We start from the raw sequence: 23,755 nt of genomic DNA, 5'->3' as shown, positions 1-23,755 counted from the left end.
TACGCTCTTGGGTTTCCTCTGGTTGTTGTTTCTCGCCATGTACTTACAGTAGAGGGTGACACGAGACAGTTTTTATCAGCAGTTCCCCACACGTAACCGAGTCGAAGAATTTTTCTCAGCTAAATCACAACAACAACATCAACAGAAATAACAAAGCACCAAATTCATCTCGAGACGTGAGTCAGTTTTACAGGTTATTACCGTTTGAAGAAGTTTTGTTGGTTGTTTTGTTGTTGTTTGTTTTTTGTGTTTTTTTGTGTTTTTTTTTAATCCCGACTTTTCATGTTTTGTTTTCCTTAAAAACAAAACAGAAACAAAACAGAAAATCAAAACCCAAAAATCCCCAAAATGGAACAAAGGATGCTTTACAATCACTTTAAGGCTCGCACTGAATGAGACATGACAGGTCTTACACGAGATTACAAATAATACATGTATGCCTTTCACAGCCTTAAAATGATACAGTAGGTCAAATTATTTTGCCAGTCACTGATCAAGTATTGTGCCTTTAAATTGACTCGCTTTTTGCTACCATGCTGAGTTTTATTATTACTGAAATAATTATTAGATATGTGGAAATGTACTTTCAGATCATGTTTTTTTGGTTTATAATTTTGATAATTTTCACATTTTCCAGAAATCAAGGTGTCAGGCCTTATTCTGGGCTCAGACTCTTGGTATTTGCTCCACTGGAGACAGTGGGGCTTAAGCACGAGCAGTTGTTGGGAACAAGATCAGATCCTGTAATTTCACTCTGATCTGGTAGAATCCCACCTTTGTACAGGGTCCATTTCCACGAGGAAAACGGTCCCAGGGTGGGGTTGCCTTTATAACACGATTCGGTCAAGGCTTGGCCCAATGGTGTTATAAATTCCTTGCCAAATTATCTTACAGACCTGATTTTGTCTTTCAGCTGTTGGAAAAATCAAACTCCACTGGGGTTGTCTTGGCTTTGCTTTCTTATCTTTTCTTTCTTATCTTTAGACATTTGGAGGGTTTTTTTCTGCTAAATCCAATATGAACAACAGGACTTTTTTTTTTTAATACATTTCTCTCTTTTTGTTGTTAATTTTTTTTTTCTTTTTTAATTTAAAGGTTTGCATTTCAGTTGGATGGTTGGTTTTTCTTTTGTTTTTTTCCTGGCATATAATCATCAAAGAATTTTGCATGAGAAAGGTGACAGTACTTAATGAAACTCAGCACCTAAGGGCATAAGGCAGTTGTAGGTTTGTTTGTTTGTTTTTTTTTTTTTTATTTTTCAATCAGCACCAATCCCATAAATAATGTTCTACACTTGGTGTACGGTATAAAACTGATGTGGAGATGCCTCCTTCTCCACCTGTGAATCCTAGGTGTGGAAGTTGAAATACTGTTTCTTGTGTGTAAAAAACAAAAGAAAAGTTTTTCTTTTTGTTTTTACTTACAAAACATAGAGAATATCTTTTTTTTTTATACATACAGCAACCAGAAAGAAAGCTTATCTGAAGGTTTGTGTTTGTTTCATGATCTGTGTTTACCGTAAACAAAAATAAGGTCCCCTCTTTTACTTTTGCTTTAAGGAGCTTTAAAGTGAAGATTCATATTGTAGCAACTCATATAAGAGAGGTCCATCTCTATACCTAATACCTACAGCTGTGGGGGTGACATATTGGAGGATGTTGATAGTTCTTCTTAACCTCCTGTCTACAAAATGAGCATCCCAGGCAGGATATCTTTTTCTTGGGATGTCAATCTTAATGAGAGGCCCCTCGGGGGGGTAGGGTCGCCCAGATGGAGTAGATGGTACCATTGCTCTCACCTGGAAAACGGGCAAGCAAGTGTCAGCTGTGAGTTCCTCCTGTTGCTCCGTGACCGCTCTGGTGGGCGTAGCCTGGGCCCCCCGGTACCCAGGGGTTTGGGGCGCCATGGGCTCAACATCGGGGGGCAAAGGAATGCCCCAGAGCAGCTCGGCGCAACAGGAGCTGGCAAAGATCTTAGCTCTTGGCCCCATGGGATGCAGCACACCATAATATAACAGCATCAAAGCTATCCCAGCAGCAAAGCTAAGAAAGACACAACACAGTGCTGGCACGGCATAGGAGTCAGTGGTGTCAGGATCTCTGTAAAAATACCAAAGGAGCGTCAAGGCAGCGTTCTCCGTCAGGACCACCGTGTAATACGCAAACATTCGGTATCGAGTCCGCCCTTCCTTGACATTAAACCAGCAGAAAATGTACACAATCCCTACCACCATGTTGAAGAGGATCTCCTCCCACTTAGACATGCAGAAATCTGTCCCACCATGGATGATCCAGAAAGCCATGGCACACCAATGGACCACTACAAAGATCCCAAAGTAGAGCTGGAAGATGGAAGCAAAGAGAGCAAAAGAAATAACTCGGGATGAGATGGTGAAGAGGCGCCAGAAGAGATGGATGAGGGCCCCTCTGTAGCTCATACTCTTCTTGTCGTCCCTAGAGTCCCGAAGAAGCTTGTGATAGGAGGCTAGCACCCAAGCCAGGGACATCAGGGAGGCCACAGAGGACACACCTGCCGGAAGACACACAGATCCACTGAGTTAGACAGGAGCTTTGGTGGAAAACATCATCTGCTCACTAAATTATTGCATCTGGGGCAGGCTCTGGAGCCTGAAGGTTCAACTCACGTCAGGTTGTCCTTACAGTCTGGAGCAGAGAAATACAGAGATATCAGTGCGGGAATTGGAAATGGTATCCAGGAGTTCTCTGACTCCTTGTCCTTATCTTCCTGAGCCACTGGATTGCCATCCCACCCTGGTAGTTCCAGTAGGGAACAGCCTCTGTGCTCATCCTGACTGGATCCACACTTGAGAGTTTGAAATCCAGATCCCATCTAAATGCTGAAGCCCAAGTGTGAAAGTTACTTTCTTGGAGAGCAGAATCTCTCTTGGAATGCACCACGGCAAAAGCAGGACACCTGTATTCCCTGCAACTGCTTGGGTTCTTTTTTATTCTAAAATACTTTTATTTAGGCAACATTCCCATTGATCTGCCTTACTCGGGGATCCCCATTTGCATTTGCCTTTCAGAAGAACAAGGTTTTTGTCCCATGCAGATAAATCCAGGGAGCATCAAGACTCATCAATACCCTTGAAAGAGTCCCAAAACAAAGGATCTGATCTCTCCAGCAAATCCCTGCCTTGTTTCTGGGATGGACCCAAGACCTCTACTGGAGGTAGCTCTTCTCCAGTCTCGCCTCTTGCCTGGAGCACAAATCCAAGTGACAGTCATGTCAGGGAGGGCACAGCCTGCACTGGGGTCACCTTCAGCTCCCAACACATCCAGCTGCACCCTGACATTGGGCAGAACACCCCATGATATTCCAAAGGGACCTGGTCTTATTCTCCATCCCAACACTTACACAATTTATTTCCTCCAGAAGATAAAACAGTGGCCCCACCACACTTGAGAGGCTTTTAGGAATGAAATTCCATTGATTATCACAAGGGTAGATTGAATAACTCGTGAAGCAAAGCATCACATTAAAAAATTAATTGAGAGATTCCTGGGAAAAGACAGAGCTGCTGGCATCTTATTCCTTTGCCCACGCTGCTCACTGGACAACTGTTCTGCAGGTGCGGAAACAGATGATGAGCCAAAATCCATATTTGGGAAGCTCAGAAATTTGGTAGCTGTGGTTGGATTGGGCCTTAGCCAAAGATTTGTCTGGTAACATCACCTTTAAAGTCCAAGGGAAAAACTGCTAATGGTTCCCAGCAAAACAGTGAGAAATGCCCCTCCATTTCTGATGTGTAACTGGGTGGTAGGTCCAGATCCTATTTGGCTTTTACTTCTTTAAGAAAATCAAAGGAACATCTTGCTGCAGCTGCTCAGAGTTAAAAAGGTAAAATGCCTGAAAAACCTCAATTTCTTCATCTCCTGTTTCCTTTTTTTTCTGCTCACAGGGGCCTTGCTTCCATGGGAATGCAAATAAGGTCCACTGACTCCTCAGACCTCACTCTGTAGAATTTATCTTGGTTTTGAGGAGCTCACCCCACAGTGTGGCAGGGTTAGATTTCCCTCCTTCCAATCTATCTGTGTCTGGAGGAGAGATGGTGGAGAAGAAGGCCAGGAAGAATGGCAGACTCCAACTCTGCCCTCACTGGAATTCTCACAGCCTGCAAAGTCCACCAAAACTACACCTTTTCATCAGCTCTCAAGTTTCCCTCTGAATCCCTTGTCTTTGGGCTCAAATCGACATTTGAATTTCAGACTGAACTTTAAAAATCAGCAAACAGCAAAGCAGTGAGAGCAGTGGCCTTATCCAAGAAGGAAGCTTTAAGCCACCAGCTTTAAGAAAATCACTATTTCCCGCGAGTTCTAAGTCCTCACTAAGAAACACTTGCACACAGGACTTGGGGATTCCAGCCACAGACTCACAGAATGGTTGGAGTTGGAGGGAAGCCCTGGAGATCATCCAATCACTCTGCCAAGGTAGGATCACCTGGAGCAGGTGGCACAGGAACACATCCAGGTGGGTTTGGAATGTCTCCAGAGAGGGAATTCTTTACTCTCCCTGGGCAGCTGTTCAGTGCTCTGCCACACTCAGTGTAAAGAAGTTCTTTCTCATGTTGACGTGGAACTTCTTGTGGGTTATTTTATGGCCACTGCTCCTCATCCTGTCACTGGGCACCTCCTGCAAAGAGTCTGGCGACATCCTCTGGCACCCTTTGTAGGTATTTATATGGATTATTGAGATTCCCTCTCAGTCTTCTCCAGACTGAAGAGGCCCAGCTCCCTCAGTCTCTCCCCATAATGGATGAAAACTCTTAAATATGAACAGCCTCATACTCAAGCAGATGTAGATTAGATTCATTTTTAACCTACAAGATGAGTTACATTATTGGTAGACTTTATTAACAGTTTTGGAAGGATGAGTCATGCCACAAAGTTTTGTTATGTGTATAAGTACTGTTTGTTGCTTAACCTCTTGGCTATTCAGTTTAAAAACTTTCCATGATAAGCAGAGAAAAAATATGTCACTTATTGCCTTATTTTAGTACTGTTTTACTAGAAACTTTTACAGCATTAGCTGTACCTGTACAGCGAAACTCAAGCAACACCAACCCACAGGAGACAGATGTGTCAGCCTGGATTAAAAATGTTTCTATTGGGCTCATTTATTCCAGAAAAGAGAGAGGAATAAAATACACCCAAAACAATCCCCCAGTTTGCACATAAAGGCTTTACCTAATGTTTTCAGGGCAGAACCCTCCACTAATCACAGCCCTTGCTGTAAATTGCTCAGAGTGCGTGCGTTGAGTCACTTGCACGGCACCCGGGCTGCTGACAATCATCTGAACGTCTCCTCCAGCCAGCAGAGAGAGGCAGACACCCCCAGAAAGTGATTCAGCCTGTCCTGACACCCGTGTGTGGGACAGGGAGGGGTTGACTCATGCTCCCAAGGTGTCTGACTCCATCCCTTGCCAGGGGACGTGCGAGCACCAGCAGTCAGGCGGGATGAGCCCCCCCGTACAGAACAGCTCATTGTCTCTTCATCTGCACCGAGATCTGAGGGAGGCAATGAAGGACCTTTGGGCAGTTTGACATATTTTTGCTGTTGTTTGAAAGTTCACAAGCCTTGTGTTGAATGTGAATTTGGGCACCCTGGTGATAAGCAGGATCTGGACCTGGGTGTGAGGGGGGAGATCTGTAGGTGGACGTCAGCAGTAACTATGGAGTAGTGTTAAGACTTTTACATCACTCTTGCTTACTGCCACAGAAACTATTCCCTAGCTCTTTCATACAGACCTAAATGACACGGCACTTTTGTCATGTTGACCAGAAGTTTCCCATTCTCAACTTTCCCTGTGACTTCTAGCCTGTGACATCTTCATGCAGTTTACAATTCTCACAGACGGTGAGATAAACAATCCCTGTTTTTCCTCTCAAATTCTCCAGACTTTATCTCTAAGCAACTTTAGACATCTCTTCAATTATAACTAAAACAAACAGTCCTGAAAAGTTGGATCACATGAGCAATCATTTTTTATTTTGATTCTGACTCTTGCACGTGGTAACTGATGCACCTTGGTGGAGCATGAGTAGGTTTCAACTCCCTTCCAATGTTTGTTTATCAAAGGGATGAGGTTGGGTAAACACTGAAGTCACTTTGAAAAAAGCCCACTCCCACTCTTCCCACTCTGTTCCCAGCCTTGGGAGTGGAACATCCCCACCATGCACAGCCACATCTCTGCAGGCATTCTCAAGTCAGGTGCAAATCAGCTCCTGTGAGGGTGGAAGCTCTGGGATCTGTATCCCACCTGCCCGCAATGAGGCAGACTGGCACAGACTGGGGTTCTCTTCAAACCACTCTGCCCAGGGACGCCATGAGTGACACACAGACCAAAGTCAGCACCATCAAGGAGTCAAGTCCCTGTGTCTTGAATGACACAGCACAAGAAATAATCCCCCAGATTCCTTTAGGGATGAACCCTGAAGTCCTGGCAGTGAGACATCTGCTCACCTACATTCAGCATGAGGAGGCAGAGCTCTACAATGTCCCTTTTGACAGATGAAGCACCAAGATTTGAAGGATTTACCCAAGATCTCATACAAAATCCAAGCTAAAGCAGGGAGTAGTTCTCCTTCACATCACAGTGAGCTTGACAAGACATTTCAGACAGGATTCAGCTCCTACTGTAGAGACTCACCCCAGGGTGTCCTGGGTTAAATGATGTCTGTTTGCTCAAAGGAGGATCAAAGCTTAGTGAAACCATCACAGGTGGGAATCCAACAATGTTTGAGATGCTTTAGGATATTCCAGACCACCATGTGGAGCTGGCAGATGTGACAAACTTGCATGCAGAGGACAAGAACATTTCTGAACTGGGAGCTGGGGTGAAGGAAGGCACTCAAGGCATTTCAAATGACACCAGCTGAGACTCAAAAAAATTCTGCCATTCTCAGGGGAGCTCATGATCCCTCTTCAATGATAAACACATGTGCAACAGGAAATGGCACAGAGAGATGAGAAAGCAGTGGGAAATAAGGCAGGTGTATAAAAGTTAAATTTCTGAGAATGTCAGGCCAAGGAATAGATTCTCTGAGAAAGGGAAACAAGAGCTGCTGCTTTGGATCATGAAAGCCTGGTGGACTTGAGTACAATGTAGACAGTGATCTGATACCAGAGAAGAAGAGCCTGAATGACTCTGAGTTCAAGGGAAACTGCAGAAGCTCACAGGAACACCCTGAATTTCATCCTGGTTTGGTTTTCCTCCCCTGGTTCCTACCCATAGTCCAGAAAAAGAAAAGGTCATCTCAGATTTGTAAAAAGGCTCTTTAGGAAAAAAAACCCCAATCCATCCACATGAAAGAATCAAAGCAATGACTCCCCTGAAATTGCCTGGGAACAGAAACAGTGCAGGGAAAGCCATCCCTGTCTATCTGGCCTATTCCTGCTATGCAGGGTTTTACAACCACTCTAATGAAAAAAAATCACACACACACACACACACACACAAATGAATATTTAAAATGAACAATACACCCATTCTGGCCTTACTCAGTGCTGTCGAGCTGAGGAGAGAGGATTTTCACTAGGGGTAGGTACAGTTTTCATCACAAATCCAGCTGCAGGTCATTGGCTGCCCATAATTTTGATGCAGTTGCTGTAGCACATTCCCTGAGCATTTCCTGTGGTGCCTGCCCCTTTAACGTTGAAAATGATGCCTGAACAGTGCTCTGTTTCTTTTTTGACATTAATTCTCCTTAAGACTCCACTAAAACAAAATGGGAAGATACCAACATTTCTCCCGGGTGAGCGGGATGGCAAATATTGAGCGTGACACGAAACCTTCCCTCAGCCCCTGTGCAGAGGCAGCTCTTGCTTAATGCCAAGTGCCACATTTCAGTTCATCCCCATCCCTCCCTGGCTGCTCAGGCCCCTGTGCTGTGAACCCTGTTATCCTGTTTTCCCCTTTGGGTGGCACGTTCCTCCCTGAAGCTCAGTAGGAGACAAGGAGCAGGCTTTCATTTTGATGCACACGGAGTGAAAATGCATTTATACACAAAAGAGATCAAGGCAGATCCTGCTTTTGTAACAACAGGGCCTGAAAGTCACTCTCCCTCATTTTCTAATCTGATTTAATTTGTTTGTGTCAGAGTAAAAGGGGTCAGAATCAGACCCCAGGTCTGATTTTCGTTGTTTCCTGATGGATTTTGATGCTTGATCTTTCTTAATTCTTTCCCATCCGATGAGGGAATGACTTTTGTCTTTTCTCCTTTATTTTCCCTCTTTATTTGTCTCCTTAAACATGGACAAATATGGAACATTACTAACATATAAATAATAAAGGTCTGCACAGACTATTTTGCCTTTCATTTTCCTTGCTGGATTTCAGGACACTTCCTTAAACAGTTCCTCCAGTGTGCCACCAGTCCAGTATGGCAGATGGGAACTGTTCCATCTATTGTGAACATGATGCAAAAATCTGACCCAGGAATGGCCTCCTCCCATTTATGAGACACCTCTGTGCTCTACTAAGAGCTGGAATTACCAGGGACGAAAATCCAGATCTTTACACTGGGGAGACTGGGAAGAAATACCACACCAGTGTCCTGCCCTTTGCTCTTTTCTCATGGAAAATATTTTGGTTTCATCTGGTGAGGGGTGAGTTCACATCCTCAGCACCTGCTCCCTTGCCATGGAGATCCTCTGGGACCTTCCTCCAAGGGGTATCACATCCCCATTCTCCAGGACCCAGCTCACCTGGACACAGCATCACCATTCCATGAGAAATAGAAAACTGCTGATGACTGGGAAAGGCAGGATGCAAAGGTAACTCCTTTCAGGGACAGATTTCCAAGTAGGTCGGGATAACAAGAAAGCCTCCTACCACCAAATCCCACTGGAATGCCACACAAGGCTTGTGCTGGGTTTCTGTAAGGACAGCCCATGTCCAAGCTGGCACAAGGAGAGCTCTTGCACATTAGACCAGAGGCACATCCATATTCCCAAACCTTTCTCTGTGAGAAAATCCATGCCAAGGCACCTCCACAAAAGCTCACTCACATGGAGAGTTGCCCTCCAGCCCCTCAACAGTTAAAGTCTGGCTCATGTCCTGAAATGCTGCTTCCTTTTGCTAAATTAAGATGTCCTTGGTGACCCCAGAAAAGCCGAATCCCTCCTTAGTTCCTCCCCCAGCCCACGCCTCAGCACTGCCTTGAGGAAGCATCCATGGGGTCACCAGGGATTGTGTTTCCAAAGGCCTTGCTTTCCTTGCCCTTTCATCCTGCTGCCTCTCAGCTGTCCCCAGTGCCCCTTTTCCCTGCTGCAGGAAGGGGTGTCCAGCCACACTCATCTGATCTGGGCTCTCATTATCTAGGCTGCTTCTGTCGTGTCTCCTCCTATTCATGTTCTCTGTGAACTCGGGCACTCCAAAGCAGCTCCAACCCTGCAGCCATCGAGGCTTGGATCTCCTCCTGGATGCAAGCCAGAGACTGATCTTGCTGTGGGAGGCACGAGCACTCCAGGGCAAGCAGAGATGGGATAATCCACCCCCTGTTTGGGATTGTCCTCAAATAACCTCAGTGAAGTGTCAATCTCCTGTTCAAAATGTTGGCCCACCACATCAGGATTGGCAAAGCTTCCCCACTGTTCTAAAACCTTCTGTATGAAGATGCCCTGTCCATCATGTGCCTCAGTGTTTATTTCATGCCAGGAATGCTGTCTGAGACATGGGATGAGCTGTCTGGAAATGCCTCTGTCTCTCTATTGACTCTTCCTGGTGAATCATGGAATGGTTTGAGACGGAAGGATCCTTAAAGCTCATCTCATTCCAACCCCCTGCCATGGGTACAGACACCTTTCACTCTCCCAGGTGGCTCAACCTGGCCCTGAACACTTCCAGGGATGGGGTTCAAACTGAAATAATCAAAGAAGAACATGGTAAGATGAATAGTAGATAACAGAGGTTTGACATCCACCAGCTCCCCACAAGAGCTCATGGAGGAACACTGAGTCTCAACGAGGTGAAGAGAGGAGAAAAGAGGATTGCTGAGACCTCTTCCTGGCTCCAGGATGAGCAGAACAGCCCACAGTGGCTCCTGCAGAGCAGAAGCTGACAGACCCGACATGATCTGGGCATATTCAAGTAACACAACACAATGATTTTACACCACTGAAGGCCAAGCAGGCAAAACCAGCCCCCAACACCCTCCTGATGTGAGAAAGGTGCCATGGTCAGCCAGAGGACATCCTAGAACAGCCAGACAGAGTTACCAACATCCTCAAGGGGTAGGAGAAAGATAACATCCCTCTGTTACATCACTGAGAAGAAGGCTGGTCTCCAACAGGCCTGTGTGTACACAGCCCTCAGCAGCATGAAAATTCACTTTTTGCTTTCCATGACAGCCTTGCCCCTTTCCCAGGATGCTGACTGCAAGTATCTCAGGTTTTACCTATCTATGTAGGGAAAGAAGCTGCTGACACCTTTTCCAGAGCTGGAACATTTCTGGCTGGGGGAACAGGGGGAAATCTCAGTCCCTGTATAAGCAGAGGTCCACAAACAAGCCTCAACTCACTTGGCTAACTGGGGTCTTTGATCCTGTGTGGTGAATTGTCACCACAGATTGGCTCATAAAAACCAGCAGAGAGGAGAAGGACACATGGGAAGAGAATCTGGTGGTGGTATCTGAACCCCAAATGAGAAACAGGATTATTTGTAGACCCTGAGCCCAGCTGGCAGAATCTGCTATGCCCATCCTGTTAAAATCCCTCAAGAGTTGTATCCAACCTGCCAATGGGAATGGTTCCTGGACTATTTGAATTTGTTTTCTCATGCCTGGGAAAGCTTTGGGAAAGGGCTGGCAGGCAAAACTCTACCAGAGACCAATTTAGCACAAACACCTGAGTGCCAGTGCTTGGGCTCCAACACTGTTTGTGTTACAGGTATAGAGAAAATCTGATCACAGTCCTCTGTTTATCACAACCATGGTCGTATAATCCTTCTCATAATGCTAAAAATAACGTGGAAGACCTTTGGCTCAACTCCTCAATGCCTGGAGATAAAGCTTCTCATATTATCAGATTTTCCAGGCTGGGCAGAGTAAATTAGTCCAGGTGGCTTCTGTGTCTGGACAGCTCTGGGGAGCCCAGGCATGGAAGGCAGAGCTTAGGTAAAGGGTAATACAGATGTGGGGACAACTTTCTGGCAGAAAAATGTTATTTTAGCAGGACAGGGTAATCCTTCCAGGAATCTGGTGTCAGCTATGCTCCCAAAATTATGCCTGAGGAAAATGTCAGTGTGAGTCCATTGCTAGAGACAAATCCTGCCTTCTGCAGAGCAGCCTCTTCTGCAACAGATCCACCAGAGTCTCTGATGGGACTCTAATGGTAGAGTTCAAGGAAATGACAACACACAAACTCACTTTTTAGGGGGAACAATGCATGGCATATGTCTAAGAAATCCATTCAGGAATTTGGAGTGAGTTTGGTGATTTGGCTCAGTCCTAAAGAAGCTGGAGGCAATCAGGGAGCAGAGAGACACACACAGTGTTACTTTTGGAGTTCCTGTTGGTGTGGCATAAATGATATAAAAGTATTTATAACACAACACTATTTATTTTGAAATGGCTCTTCCATTTTGAAACTTCCCCTAAATATTAAGAAAATGAAATGGAAAGGATTTACTGTTTTTCTTTCAGCAAAAGCAGATTGTTTTTTCTCACTGAAAGAACCCCCACTTCATCAGATGCTCCTTTGAGGGTGTTCATGAAGAACAGTTCTTTCCTTTGTGATTTTTAAAATCAGAATTTTTATTAATCCTACTGATGGTGTTTTCAGTGTCAGTGTGGGGCTGCATGGATGGTGTTTAGAAGAGCTGCTGTTGTCATAAAAATTTGGGTTGATGTGGACCAGTAACCCACATTGCAGCAGCAAGGACTCAAGTGCCAAAACCTCTCAAGGATCTTCCCACCATGCCCAAGTTCACCTTTTCCCAGTGCATCCTTCAGAGATCCTGAATCCGACAAATCCCTGAATCTCAGGTGGGCAGGGATGGCACTGCAGCTGATAGAACACTCAGAACCAACAACCATGTGCATCCTTGTCTTCTAATGAGCCACAGACACAAAGGAGAGATGGTCTGCCCTGAGCTTGGTCTAAATCCCTCCAGGCACCAATCACCTGGGTTAATTCTGCATTAGAAATGTGCTGGGAAAGCAGCAGCCAGGATTTCCCGGGCACAGATTAGCTTGTTTGGAAATAGAGCATGAGAACTGCTCTTCGTGTCTATTTTTGTCAAAAGCTGCATGGATTGCTACTCTTTTCAGTCCGAGGTGCCCTCTGCACAGCCACCACTGTAATTATAAACACTTTTGAGTTAAATCCATGTTAATCTGGAGCCTTTAAATGCTGTCTCAGAATGACACTGACAAAGAACCCCACCTGAGCCCCTAAAAGTGAACAGCCACACACGAGAGGATGCGAAGCTCCTCGAGAGACCCCGAGAGCTTTCATTGGAAATGCTCCACCAGGATGCTCTGACAACACCTCCAGCAAGGACAGGATTTAACTCTGTGCAAACAGACCAAAAAATCCCTCTTTGTAGCGTTAGAAGGCAGGGCAGTCACAGAAACTTGGCTCAACCTGACAGGGACACAACCATCTCTAGAAACTTCCACTGCTATTTCCTGTTGAGAACTTAGTTTTTGTCCCTTTGCTAATTAAAATTGTCTTTCTAGAACAAAAGGCATAAAAACCCCACCCAAACATGGTTACTTCAACAGGTAAGAATAAGATGGCAAAATCCAAGAGGGGTTATTCTTGGAGGAAAAAAAAACACATTTCACATTCATCAGCTGCTTCTTTGTGAAGGGCACTTTAGTTACAACTTTCAGTGGCCAATTGTTTGCTAAGATTTTCAAGTATAGCAAATCCAGCAGAGCTGCTTCCAGTTTGAATCCTGAAAATATCAGAAGGAGCCTCCTACACTGAGATTTTTCAGATCTAATTATATTTGAGCTCTACTGTTAGGAATCCTTAGAAGAGAAACACACCTAAAGGAACCACTTGCATGCACTGAAATGGTGAAAAAAAACCCCAAACAAACTGTTTTGCTAAAAAAAAACAACACATGGCTCCATTTAGCACAAAATCTTTTCTCACCCATTTCTAGGAGTATGATGGTTGGCATGAAACAGCAGGACTCCACAAACATGTACAATATATGTGCATTTCAACACTGCAATCTGACATCTGTTACACCCTTATCCTGTCACTCCTTTTCTTTTTATTTCTGTTTTAATTCAGATAAGGACTGCAGACATTGGGAAACATGCAAACCTGCCTACTACAAGTTGAAAGCATCCTGTAATTCTACAAGTAGGGGTTAAAATAGTATGAAAAAGAGAGGAGCAGCACCCCAGTGCTGGAAAGGAAAGTCCAAAGAGTTCCACTGTCTGCTTTGGAGACCAAACACAAGGATCTCTTTTTCCTTAGCCTAGATCTGGGGCAGCATTGCACCCTGCACCCAGAAGTCAGCAACTAAGCCAAGCCTAATTCTGTGGACTGCTGAGTTCTGTCCCAGCCTTTGAAACAGGGTGGCCCAGAGTGCTTGGTGGGAATTGTTCTTGCCATCACCTGAGCCAAGCACGGGAATTGTTTGGGTTGGTGTTGGCTGCCGGGAGCTAAAAATGTGCCAGGGGCTGATAATTGAAGCAGAGGATGAACAAGATCTGGTGGCTGTGCTCATGTTCTGATGTGTTTTGGTTCATCAGCAGGGATGAAACCCAACAGACTTGTCCCAGGATTGGGAAAGCAACATTTCCTGCCAGGGTTTTGTGAGGGAACTTCCTGCTGAAAACAGCTCCCACAGGCTGTTCCTTGGGGATGAGACAACATCAAGGCAATGCTCCAAAGAGTCTGTGACAGCACCAAACAGGGATCCTGCAAACCTCTGGTAGGTGGCTGGGCCTGGATGCAGAGCAACTGCAAGCAATTAGGGAAATAACTTCATCCCAGCTCTGATGGGAAGATGAAGGGACCCAGCTGGGATCGCACTCAGTGGCCAAAGAAAGCGGGATCCATCCAGAGGTGTGTCAGCAGTGCACACTTTGTAACCTTACAGTTTATAAACCTCTGATGTTGTGCAGGGGAGCCTTTGGTGGAAATGCCTCAGCATAATCCCAGCTGAGGGGACTGGTCTCTGGAAAAGAAGGAGCCTCTCAACATTCCTGGGGAATGCGCAGGGCTGACATCTATGAGGCAAGTCTGGCAGAGTGTTCCTGTGAGGGGGAGTGACAAAGTGGCAAAAACGGCTGTGGTGCAGCTGGTGCTGTCTCACAGTGGGGTACTGAAGGCACCAGGGACACTGATCTCCAAGGATAACAGCAGGAAACTCTTTCTCCCTCTGCTTCCCACATTTTGTATGCTCTGCAAAGACCTATGTGACAGGTAGCAGGTCACAACTTGGTGTCCAAGTTCTTCAAGGGCCTGGAGTGACAGGACAAGGGGGAATGGCTTCAGATGGAGAGAGAGAAGGTTTAGGTTGGATATTGGGAAGGAATTCTTATTGTGAGGGTGGGAGGCCCTGGCACAGGTGGTCCAGAGAAGTTTTGGATGCCCCTGGGTCCCTGGAAGTGTCCAAGGCCAGGCTGGATGGGACTTGGAGCAGCCTGGGATGGTGGGAGCTGTCTGTGCCCATGTCCTTCACACATTACGTCACGCTTATCCTGGCTTATCTCCTGGGTCTTTTTGCCTTCTGCAAATATTTTTGGGACCTCAGTGTACACCAGACAAGGGCTTCTGTGCCTGGTGGCTGTCCCCCCTCAGTGACCCTCTGTGTGAAGACATGGATGTTTTGAGGGCACTGAGAGCATGTGGTTGGTCAAATGCCAGTTGGGACAAAAGTAATTTCAGGAGATTTCTACTGACTCAGTAATTTTGCTGCATGCACAGACTCAGAGCTGTCACCCCAAGCTAATCATTAAAAAACAATTAATAGCTTCTGAAGTGAGACAATTCTTTCCTTCAAAACTTGATGATTTTGAGTTGCATCAACCTGAACTGCTCCACCTCTATCAGGGGTAGAAGCACAGAGTAGTCCCTGCCCAACAGGGCATCTTTCCCATGTCTTTTTGGACATCCCAGAGCCTGTGTGGCGTCTTTTCCATGTTTTCCTACACATCCCAGGGCTTATGTGCTCCCTGTTTATCTGTGCTTTCCTAGATTCCTGACAAGAATCCCGCACTAGAGCAACCTGAAGCTAAAAAGAATTGCATTTCACTAACCAACAGCAGCTTTTTCTACGCTCTTATCCCAAACCTCCCATGAGAGGTCTATCTCCAGAAAGCCTGCAGCATGGAGTCACCAAAAAAAGTCTGAATTTCCTGCCTGGAATCTGCTTGACAAGAACCCAAACTTCTCTCCATGCCTCATTTTCCTGGCTGGCCCCCAGCTCCTGGGAACAGCATGAGCTAATGCTGTTGTAGTGCTCTGATGATGTAACCCCTTCCCAGTGATTACCACAGTCTGACAAAGCCTAAAATTGGCAGCACTGGCCCCCTGCCAGCTCTGTCCCGTGAATGGTGACTCATCTTTCCTGGCTGTGCCATGTCCTGTGTGTGACGGCAACACGTGGTACCGAACAGACGGGGTTTTATCAGCACTCCAGAAATAAGAACCAGAGACATGGCAAGGTGGTGGACAGAGAAGCTGCAGGTGGGGATGGGTGAAGGGATGATGTCTTTCTTTGGGCTGGCTCCAAATCCTGCTGGAAAAAGAAAAAATAGCTGTCCCTGGCTCTGAAAGCTCCTGGATCCCACGGCACCGGGACAATACGGCTGATGATGGTACAAGCTGTCCCATGCCAGCGTGCCTCAGGCTTGGCCTGCTCTCAGCATGCCAGAGCAAGGCGTCCTCAGTGCCACTGCCAACTGTGGAGATGGCTTTTTGATGCTGCTGGGAATTGGCCAGGCACCAGAGGCTCCTTTCCAGCAGGGCACCAAATTGCTCCCTGTCATCCGGCTTTGGTGGGAAGGAGGGGAAGGCAGGAACAGAGCCATATGCCCCAGTCTGGCAGAGCACTGGAGTCATATGAGTGGCCTCCCAGGCAAGCTGCTTATGAGTTCAGAGCTATCTGGGCCTCCTTGGGCTGCTGGTGAACATTTAAAGGGAAACTGTGGTGGAGTCAGGACAAATTTTCAGGGCAGATCACCCCAAATCCTCCAGGCCCAGCAAGTACATCCCTTTCCCACATGGCAATGAGCAACTGCTTTTCTCCTTGTGCTTCTTCTGTCACAGGAAACAAGGCCTGGGTGATGGAGATGTCTCCCACTTCTTTTAATCCCCAAGGAATAACATGAGAAATAAGGAAAAAAGAAAAACTGCCTTTGGGCCAGAGATGCGTTGCATCTCTTTTTCCTCATGATCTGTCTCAGAACCTGAGCCAAAGCCCAGAGTGGGGCTCTGGTAGATCTTGTCCCCACCTCATCTCCTGTTACTGAGGACTTTATAAGGCAAAGACTTCTTTAGAAATACAGTGAAGTTCTCTTGGTGGATCTCAGGAAAAATGCACCAGTCAGGAAGAGGATTTCTGCTTTGCAGAAATAGGACTTTCCCCCACAGAACCTGCAGATGCCATATTGAATTTTGTACTAATCCCCACAGGATCTGGTGCCTGTGTAGAGCAAACCCTGGTTTATTTATGAGGTTATGGGACTCTGCACAAATGGGGGCAATTTTGTGTTGTGAGGTCACAGAGATTGGGTTTGGGGGTTTGGATTCCTGTTTGAACATTGTTGGACACACCTGTTTGGCCTAGGCCAGCATGAATGGTCTTACACTAACTTTGAGTGTTCCTTCAAGTGGTGAAAAGGATGAAATTTCAAATCTCATGAGTCTTTTTTTCACTTTCACTGGAGACCTGTGGATTTTAGTCTCCTCAGTTGTGTTCAGTGTTGATATCACTTGAAACTCACATTTTTGAACACCTACAGGCTGAAGGTCGCTTTCTAACTCAGTTGACCAGCTGAGTCTTCTAAACTAAGTGACAGGATAAATTATCTTTAGTTCACCCCTGCAAAAAGGAATCATAAATGATTATAAATGGTCCCCAGACATGGCACAGATGAGGGAGAATGTGATAAAAAATAGGAATTCACTTTGGGAAGAACCAGATGATTTGCAAATTCCACCAGGATAAATCTGCAGCCAGCGCACATCTGTATCTGAGATGTCTGAAATCCATTTTAAAGCCTAATTTGTATCACTCTGCTTAAATAAAATGACCCCCCAAACCCCTAAGTTATTGTTGCTTTTTCTTAAATACATGAGCAGCTTCATCCTACTTTTGAGGGCTTTGGAGAGTGCAAACACCACCCAAAATCCCGGAGACTCCAGCAGGACTTTGCAAAAGGAAGGCTTATGCTGCTAATCTCTCTCAGATCAGCTGTAGGGTTGTTGAAGAGATGGACACAGCATCTGTGGAGAGATGTGGGGTTTTTTAGAGGGAGAGACCCTGTACTGAAAACTGCAGCCTCATACAGGCAGAAATCTTTGTTTAAAGAACTTGTGACATGAGTGGAAGGACGTTGGTGCTTCAGCTACATCTCATTAAGATTTAAAGAAGCCATGTAAAAAAAAAAAAATTAAAAATTGAATGGAAGCAAACCTCTTTAAGAGGAGATTTATGCCAGAAAAACTGGAATCCCTCTCACCTCCCTGTCTGCCTGGAGGTTGAGTGTCTCCTTTAAGCTGTTTTGATCTGCTCCTTCCCATTTGGCATAGAGGAAGCAGCACCTCTGTGGGGTGAAGGGGTTAAGGATGGTTTGTTCTGCAAGGAGTGAGGTGGATTATCTGCTGGGAGTGATTATGGAATGAGGATCTGGGTTGTTGAGTTTTTTCTGTTGTTAATGCTATGTTTTCCCCCTGCAAATACATGATTTAAATAATGGGAAGTCCTCTGGCTGTTGTTGCCCAGGTGTCTGAGAGATGGGCACCCTCTTATCCTCTCCTAAACCTCAGACACAGTGAGGATGACTGAGGGACAATGCTGCATCCTCTCCAGCATCCCTTCCCCTCCTTCAGCCTCACTCCAATGATAGGTATAAATGCATCAGATTCCCTGGAGAAAAGGGCTGCTGCTGGTTGAGCATCTCATCCCACCCTCTTCAGCTGCTTTGGGCATGAGCTGTTCCATGTCTTGGATCCATCCTTATTCCCTCACCTTCTCTTGACTCTGTTTTGGGGCCACCCAGCTGTGGTTGTAGCAGATAAATCCTCCACAGAGGGGCTGCATACCAACACCAGCTCCTTCCACATGGATATTCAGGAGATTATGTTGCTCCATTTGCTCCACCAACCAAAGAATTCCAGCTCAGGCTCTCAACATTCACCTTTCACTGCCCACCTGATGGAGTTCACAGAGTTCTCATCTCTTTTCTCTCAATGCTCTTTTCTGTTGTTGCTCAGACAAGGGCAGCTAAGCTGAGATCTGCTCTGCCTTGTGCTGGGGATAGGATGAAGGAATGAGCCCTGACTCTCATGAAATCCCAGCTTGTCTTGTCCCAAGCTTTATTGAGGCTGGGTAAACCTCAAATTCCAGCTCCAGCACTTCTGCTGCTGGACATTCTCACTTTTGGGTGAAACTCCTCCATTCTTTGAGTGCAGAAGGAACAACAAATGCAAGTCCTACCCAATCCTCTCACAAAGGTACCTCTCATGGTCAAATAGTTCTTGCAAGGCATGATGAGGTTTTTCTTTCTTTCACCCACCCAATAGATTGAAACCCAGGAAATTAGGCATTATCCTGGTGGTATCACTTTCTACTCATCCTTCCAAGATCAGTCCTTTCTACCACCATGCTGTGTGGCAGAAATGCTTTGGAGGAGATGCTCTGGATCTGAGTAAAGAAATAGGACTTTCAATGTGTTCACTCTTCTTTCCTCAACAGCTCTCTTAACACAGGAATTAGGAGACAGAAGCAAAACCTCCTGATAGCCATTCCAATGACTCCCTTTCTAAAGCTCCTTAAATAGAAGTTGACCTGTTTGGGGAGAAGTGGAGCCTGGGCTTGGCATTACAATCCAAAGAGCAGGGATGGCTGGCGCTTGGAAGAGGGATGTATGCCACAGGAAATGGTGAACTGACCTTGTCTGGCACTAAATGAGTCCATAGAAGTCTGTGGGGCATGTATGGAAGCAGCTGGAGTCTGGACACATCAGCAGAGGCAGTACCTGGGCTTTTAAGCCCTTCCCTGGGCTGTTTTCTCATTCCTCAGGGATGCAGCTGATGCTGTCCCTGTTTAAAGGCAGAACTGGCCCCTTCCTGTGACGAGCCATGCTCCCACAGACTCGATGAGCCAGGAGAGACTCGATTTGATTTTTAAACACACTGCCTTCCTAACAGTATCCATCTCCCTTTGCTTTTCCCCTGCTGGAAGTGAAAATCTTCGATGCTCCCTTTCCCAACAGCTCCTCTCAGCATTTAATTTGCTTTTATATAATTATGGACTGGCTGCGAGGAGGAGAAGGAGAATGAGAAGGAGGAGGAGGAGGTGGAAGAGAGAAGCACTGAACGTGCATGGAGGAGCTCTAGGAATCCTTGCGCCGGAGGAGTCAAGGAGCGCTGAGCAAGCTCCGCTGCTCTCATCCATCAGCGCCCGCATCCCTGGCACGGGTGGGGAGGGAGGCAGGGAGAGGATGCATTGGGGACCTGGTGAGCTCGGCTGCTGGAGCGTGGCAAGCAAAGAGCCCTCCAGGGCTTGGGGAGGCAGGCGGGGACGTGCGCTGCCTTGGAAGAGAGCGCTGCCTTGGAAGAGAGAGCGCAGCCGGCTCGGCGCGCTGGATGGAGGAGCGGAGGAACTGCAAAGCCCAGGAAGGGAGGGGAGGGGGATGCTGGAAAAAAAATGATGCAGCTCGTTCAGTGGATTAGGCAGCCGTGCCTGGAAGTGGCAAAGTGAAAGAGCCACGGATTTGAAAGCCTGGAGGGATTATTCTCCCGCGTTGTCTGACTTGCGGCACAACACAGAGGCCAACAAACTTCACCCGGCGCTTTCTGTGGCAAGCCCAGCAATCTGCAGAACGCCCTGGCAAACCTCCTGGGCTGTGATTTCTGCATTTTCAGTTGGGTTAATAACGTTGGAAGCAGCAGGAAGAAGGGGGCTGGCAAATGTGAGCCATTCTAGCAGGAGTTGTAGAAAGGCATATTCATCATGTCAGCACTTTGGAGGCCTGGAGAGCTCGTGATGAGAGGTTTCAAGAAAAGACTGCATAAATAGGAGGAGGGAAGCTTCTATAAACAACTGTGATGGACATGTTGGCAATACAGGGGAAAGGGAGAGTGGCTGGCCTTCCTTGATGCTGTAGATAGTGGTGACCTTGGCAAAACCAGCAAAATTTAAACCCCAAAGGAAATTCCAATTTCAGCTCCCACCTCAGCTCCAAAAACTCCTCAGAAATGACAGGCCCCAACCAGGCTGTCTTTGGGAAGCTGAGTGTCACCCTATGGTGCACGAACTGAACAGAGGCTGAATAACCAAGCAGCTCCACTGCTGGTCCTTGGAAAGGATGGTTGTCCCTCAGGCTGGTCACGCCGGGGCTGGGACAGGGCCATGTCCCCCTTAGCTGGGACAGATGCCCCATGCTGAGCACATCACAGTGGTGGACACTCTGGTGGGCACCAGAATTGGCAAAATATTCCCTATGGAGGCTTTTAAGCCTCCTCTTATCATTTAATTGCCTGTCCAACTAAACCTCCATAACATCCTTGTCCCTACACAATCCTCTCCACTGCCTTCCCCTCCTCTTTTCCTGGGCTTGGTGAGAACCATGGTACCAATGATAAGACCTTTAACTCCTGGGCACTCATCAGAAAAGGCCCTACAGCATTTAGCTGTTAAACCCCCCTTTTTTTACACTTAACACCATCAGAGCATTGCATAGGCATTGAACCATTTGTCCTCACAACACAAACTCAAATCTGGCCAGTTTTATCATCCTACTTATGTAAGGAGGGAAACTGAGGCAAGGAATGGTCATATTTGCCCGGTGTCAAGCGACAAACAAGTGGTGCCACAGCAGCAGAGCCTGCTTGCCTCCTCCTGACACCACCATCATTCCTTTAGCCTGGACTGGGTGTGGAAGAGCTGAATCCCATCTTTTCCTTGACACTGACTTGTTTTTTTCTCCTCAGAGGAAACCAGCAGAAATTTTACCCAGCGAACTCAGCAGAGATTTGTCCCAAAGCAGCAACCCCCAGCCAGGGTGGGAAGTGAGCAGCACATCCATCAGCTGCCAGGCACTGGGAGCAGAGGGGAAAGGCTGGAAAGGTGGGGAAGAGAGGGACCACTTACATGGTAATGTTTCTGCACGGTTCTTTTGGATCATTATGCAGAGCTGTAGCACCAGTTGAGGGGCGCTCTCGAGGAACGTTTCCAGGAGGCGCAGCATGTTCACGTCTGCATATTCGTACATCATAGCCCAGTAGAAACGCCGCTGGTGTTCCTTCCTCCTCTGGCTCTGGATCCCCAGGTACATTGTTCGGATATACCTGCAGGGGACAGGAGGGAAAAGCTGGGTGTGAGATGTTGGAGTTGCAGCAAAATCTGTTTCTGGGGTTCTGGGGAGACATTGGGGTTTGCGTGGTTCTTCCGCTCCCGTCACTGTCATATTTTCTGAGAAATCCCCTTGCCCAGGATTCTTCTCCTGGGAAGCTGAGAAGCCCCAGAGAAAAAGAAAAATAATATTATTTCATTTGCTTCTCCTGTATTTGGAATGTGGTTTGGAGATTGTTTATCCAATATGTGAATTGGTTTTATTTAATGACCAATCATGGTCCACCTATGTTGGGACTCTGGAAGCTTTCGCAAGTTTTAATTAGTATCTTGTTAAGCCTTCTGTATGTATCATTTCTCTATTCTTTAGTATAGTTTCAGTATAGCATAATATAATAGAACATAACGTAACATATAATATAATATATAATATATAGAATATAATATATATAATATATATCTAATATAATATATATAATGTATTATATATAATATAATGTATATATTACATAATACATAATACATAATACATAATACATAATATATAATATATAATATATAATATATAAATTATATATTATATATTATATATTATATATTATATATTATATATTATATATTATATATTATATGTAATATAATATATGTAATATATTATATATTATATATTATATATTATGTATTATATATTATGTGTTATGTATTATATATTATATGTATATTATATATATTCTATATATATATAAAATATATATATAAATTAGCCTTCTAAGAACATGGAGTCAGATTCATCAATTCCTCCTTTATCCTGGGGACCCAGCAAATACCACAGGCTCCCTCCTGTCAGATCTGAGGAGGACTTTTAGAATCTGACTAATCATTAATGTTGGAAAAGGCCTCCAAGATCACCAAGCCCAGCCTTAAACTCATTGCCACCCTGAGAACAAGATCATATAATGAAGTGTATTTGGTGTTGCAAGGGTGGGAAAAGTTTAACTGATACCACCCAAATGTGAAGCCTGGGAGTAGGAAGTGCTTTTGAAATACAAGAGAACAACACCCTCACCTAATTTTCATCACAAGAAGTGAACCCACATGAAAAATACTGGTCCTAACACTTGGAAGTGGCTTGAGAGACCATCTAAACCCCCTCAGCACTCTGGTAAGGAGCTTCACTCACAGACCCCAGAGCTCAAGAAGTGTTTGCACCCTGCTCTCAGGCTCACTGTGGGATTCTTGAAGTTGTCCAGGAATTGGAATCTGACAATCTTTGTGGGTCTCTTCCAGCTCAGGATGTTCTGTGATTCTATGATTTGACCCTGTTTCATCATAGGTGGAGCAATGAGACACCACCTTCACCTCAGCATGTGTGTGACCCACAGATGTGAAAGGCCACAGTTTGTCACTGGTCAGCTTTGAGACTTTGGGCAACGTTGGAGTACAAGGAGGTGTCTCATGCACGGACAGGCACAGCTCTACCATTGCCTCTGTCTCAGGACTTGTGACATTTAAGAAAAAACCCTAACAGAGTCCTTTTTAATGCCTGTTGATATCACAGAATCCCAGAATGGTTTGTGTTGGAAGAGACCTTAAAAATCATCTTGTTCCAGCTCCCTGCCATAGGAAGGAGCACCTTCCACTATCCCAGGTTGCTCCAAGCCCTGTCCAGCCCAGCCTTGGACACTTCTAGGGATTGACAATCTAATATTGTGCCTTCTTCCTTCTCATCCTGAATGGTGGCTGTAACCCCGTTTGGGATGGGAACCATTTCACCTAATGCTGCTCATCTGAGCCAGTCAATCGTCGGAAATGTCTCCTCCCGGGACTGTTCATCTGTCCCAGCTCGGCTGCCAGCACGGGAGAGGGATGAAACGCCTTCTGGATGCTCTGGGAGGGGCTCCCGGCACAAGCTTTGGGGTTTGGCCAAAACGATTAGATCATCCCCTGGCTCTCGGGCGAGACTGCACAGCCGGGCAGAGCAGGAGGGAAGGACGAGAGCCTGGAGAGCCTCCGGATCTCCGAACTGCACCCAGGGATGGGGAGCTGGGAGAGAAACAGAGGCAGCTCTGCGAACCCTGTCCTTCATCCAGCATCTTGTCCTTCCTGACCGGCACAGGAGGTGAAAAAAATCCCGAAAAGAGGGACCGCAAGGACACCAAAAATGACGCAGGAGAGCCACCAGATGGGGCTCGAGACTCGAGAAAATGCTGCGCCAGTCACACGACACTGGTGACACTGGTGTGA

The 23,755-nt window shown here is 46.0% G+C and overlaps 1 protein-coding gene across 1 annotated transcript in view; it reads right to left on the bottom strand.

Annotated features, from left to right (window-relative positions):
• Positions 1-1,564: 1,564 nt before the first annotated feature.
• The window catches only part of XKR6 (XK related 6), a 179,209-nt gene continuing 157,018 nt past the window's right edge, over positions 1,565-23,755 (bottom strand). Inside the window, exons 2-3 of the mRNA XM_058802390.1 lie at positions 21,311-21,507; positions 1,565-2,529 (exon numbers count right to left, since the gene is read on the bottom strand). Of these exons, the coding sequence (XP_058658373.1) occupies positions 1,565-2,529; positions 21,311-21,507 (1,162 nt within the window). The remainder of the gene's footprint in view (positions 2,530-21,310; positions 21,508-23,755) is intronic.

The sequence above is a fragment of the Ammospiza caudacuta genome, chromosome 3, assembly GCF_027887145.1.
Source record: "Ammospiza caudacuta isolate bAmmCau1 chromosome 3, bAmmCau1.pri, whole genome shotgun sequence".
Taxonomy (NCBI): domain Eukaryota; kingdom Metazoa; phylum Chordata; class Aves; order Passeriformes; family Passerellidae; genus Ammospiza; species Ammospiza caudacuta.
The sequence above is the reverse complement of the archived record's forward strand: the minus strand, read 5'-3'. Positions and strand labels throughout refer to the sequence as shown.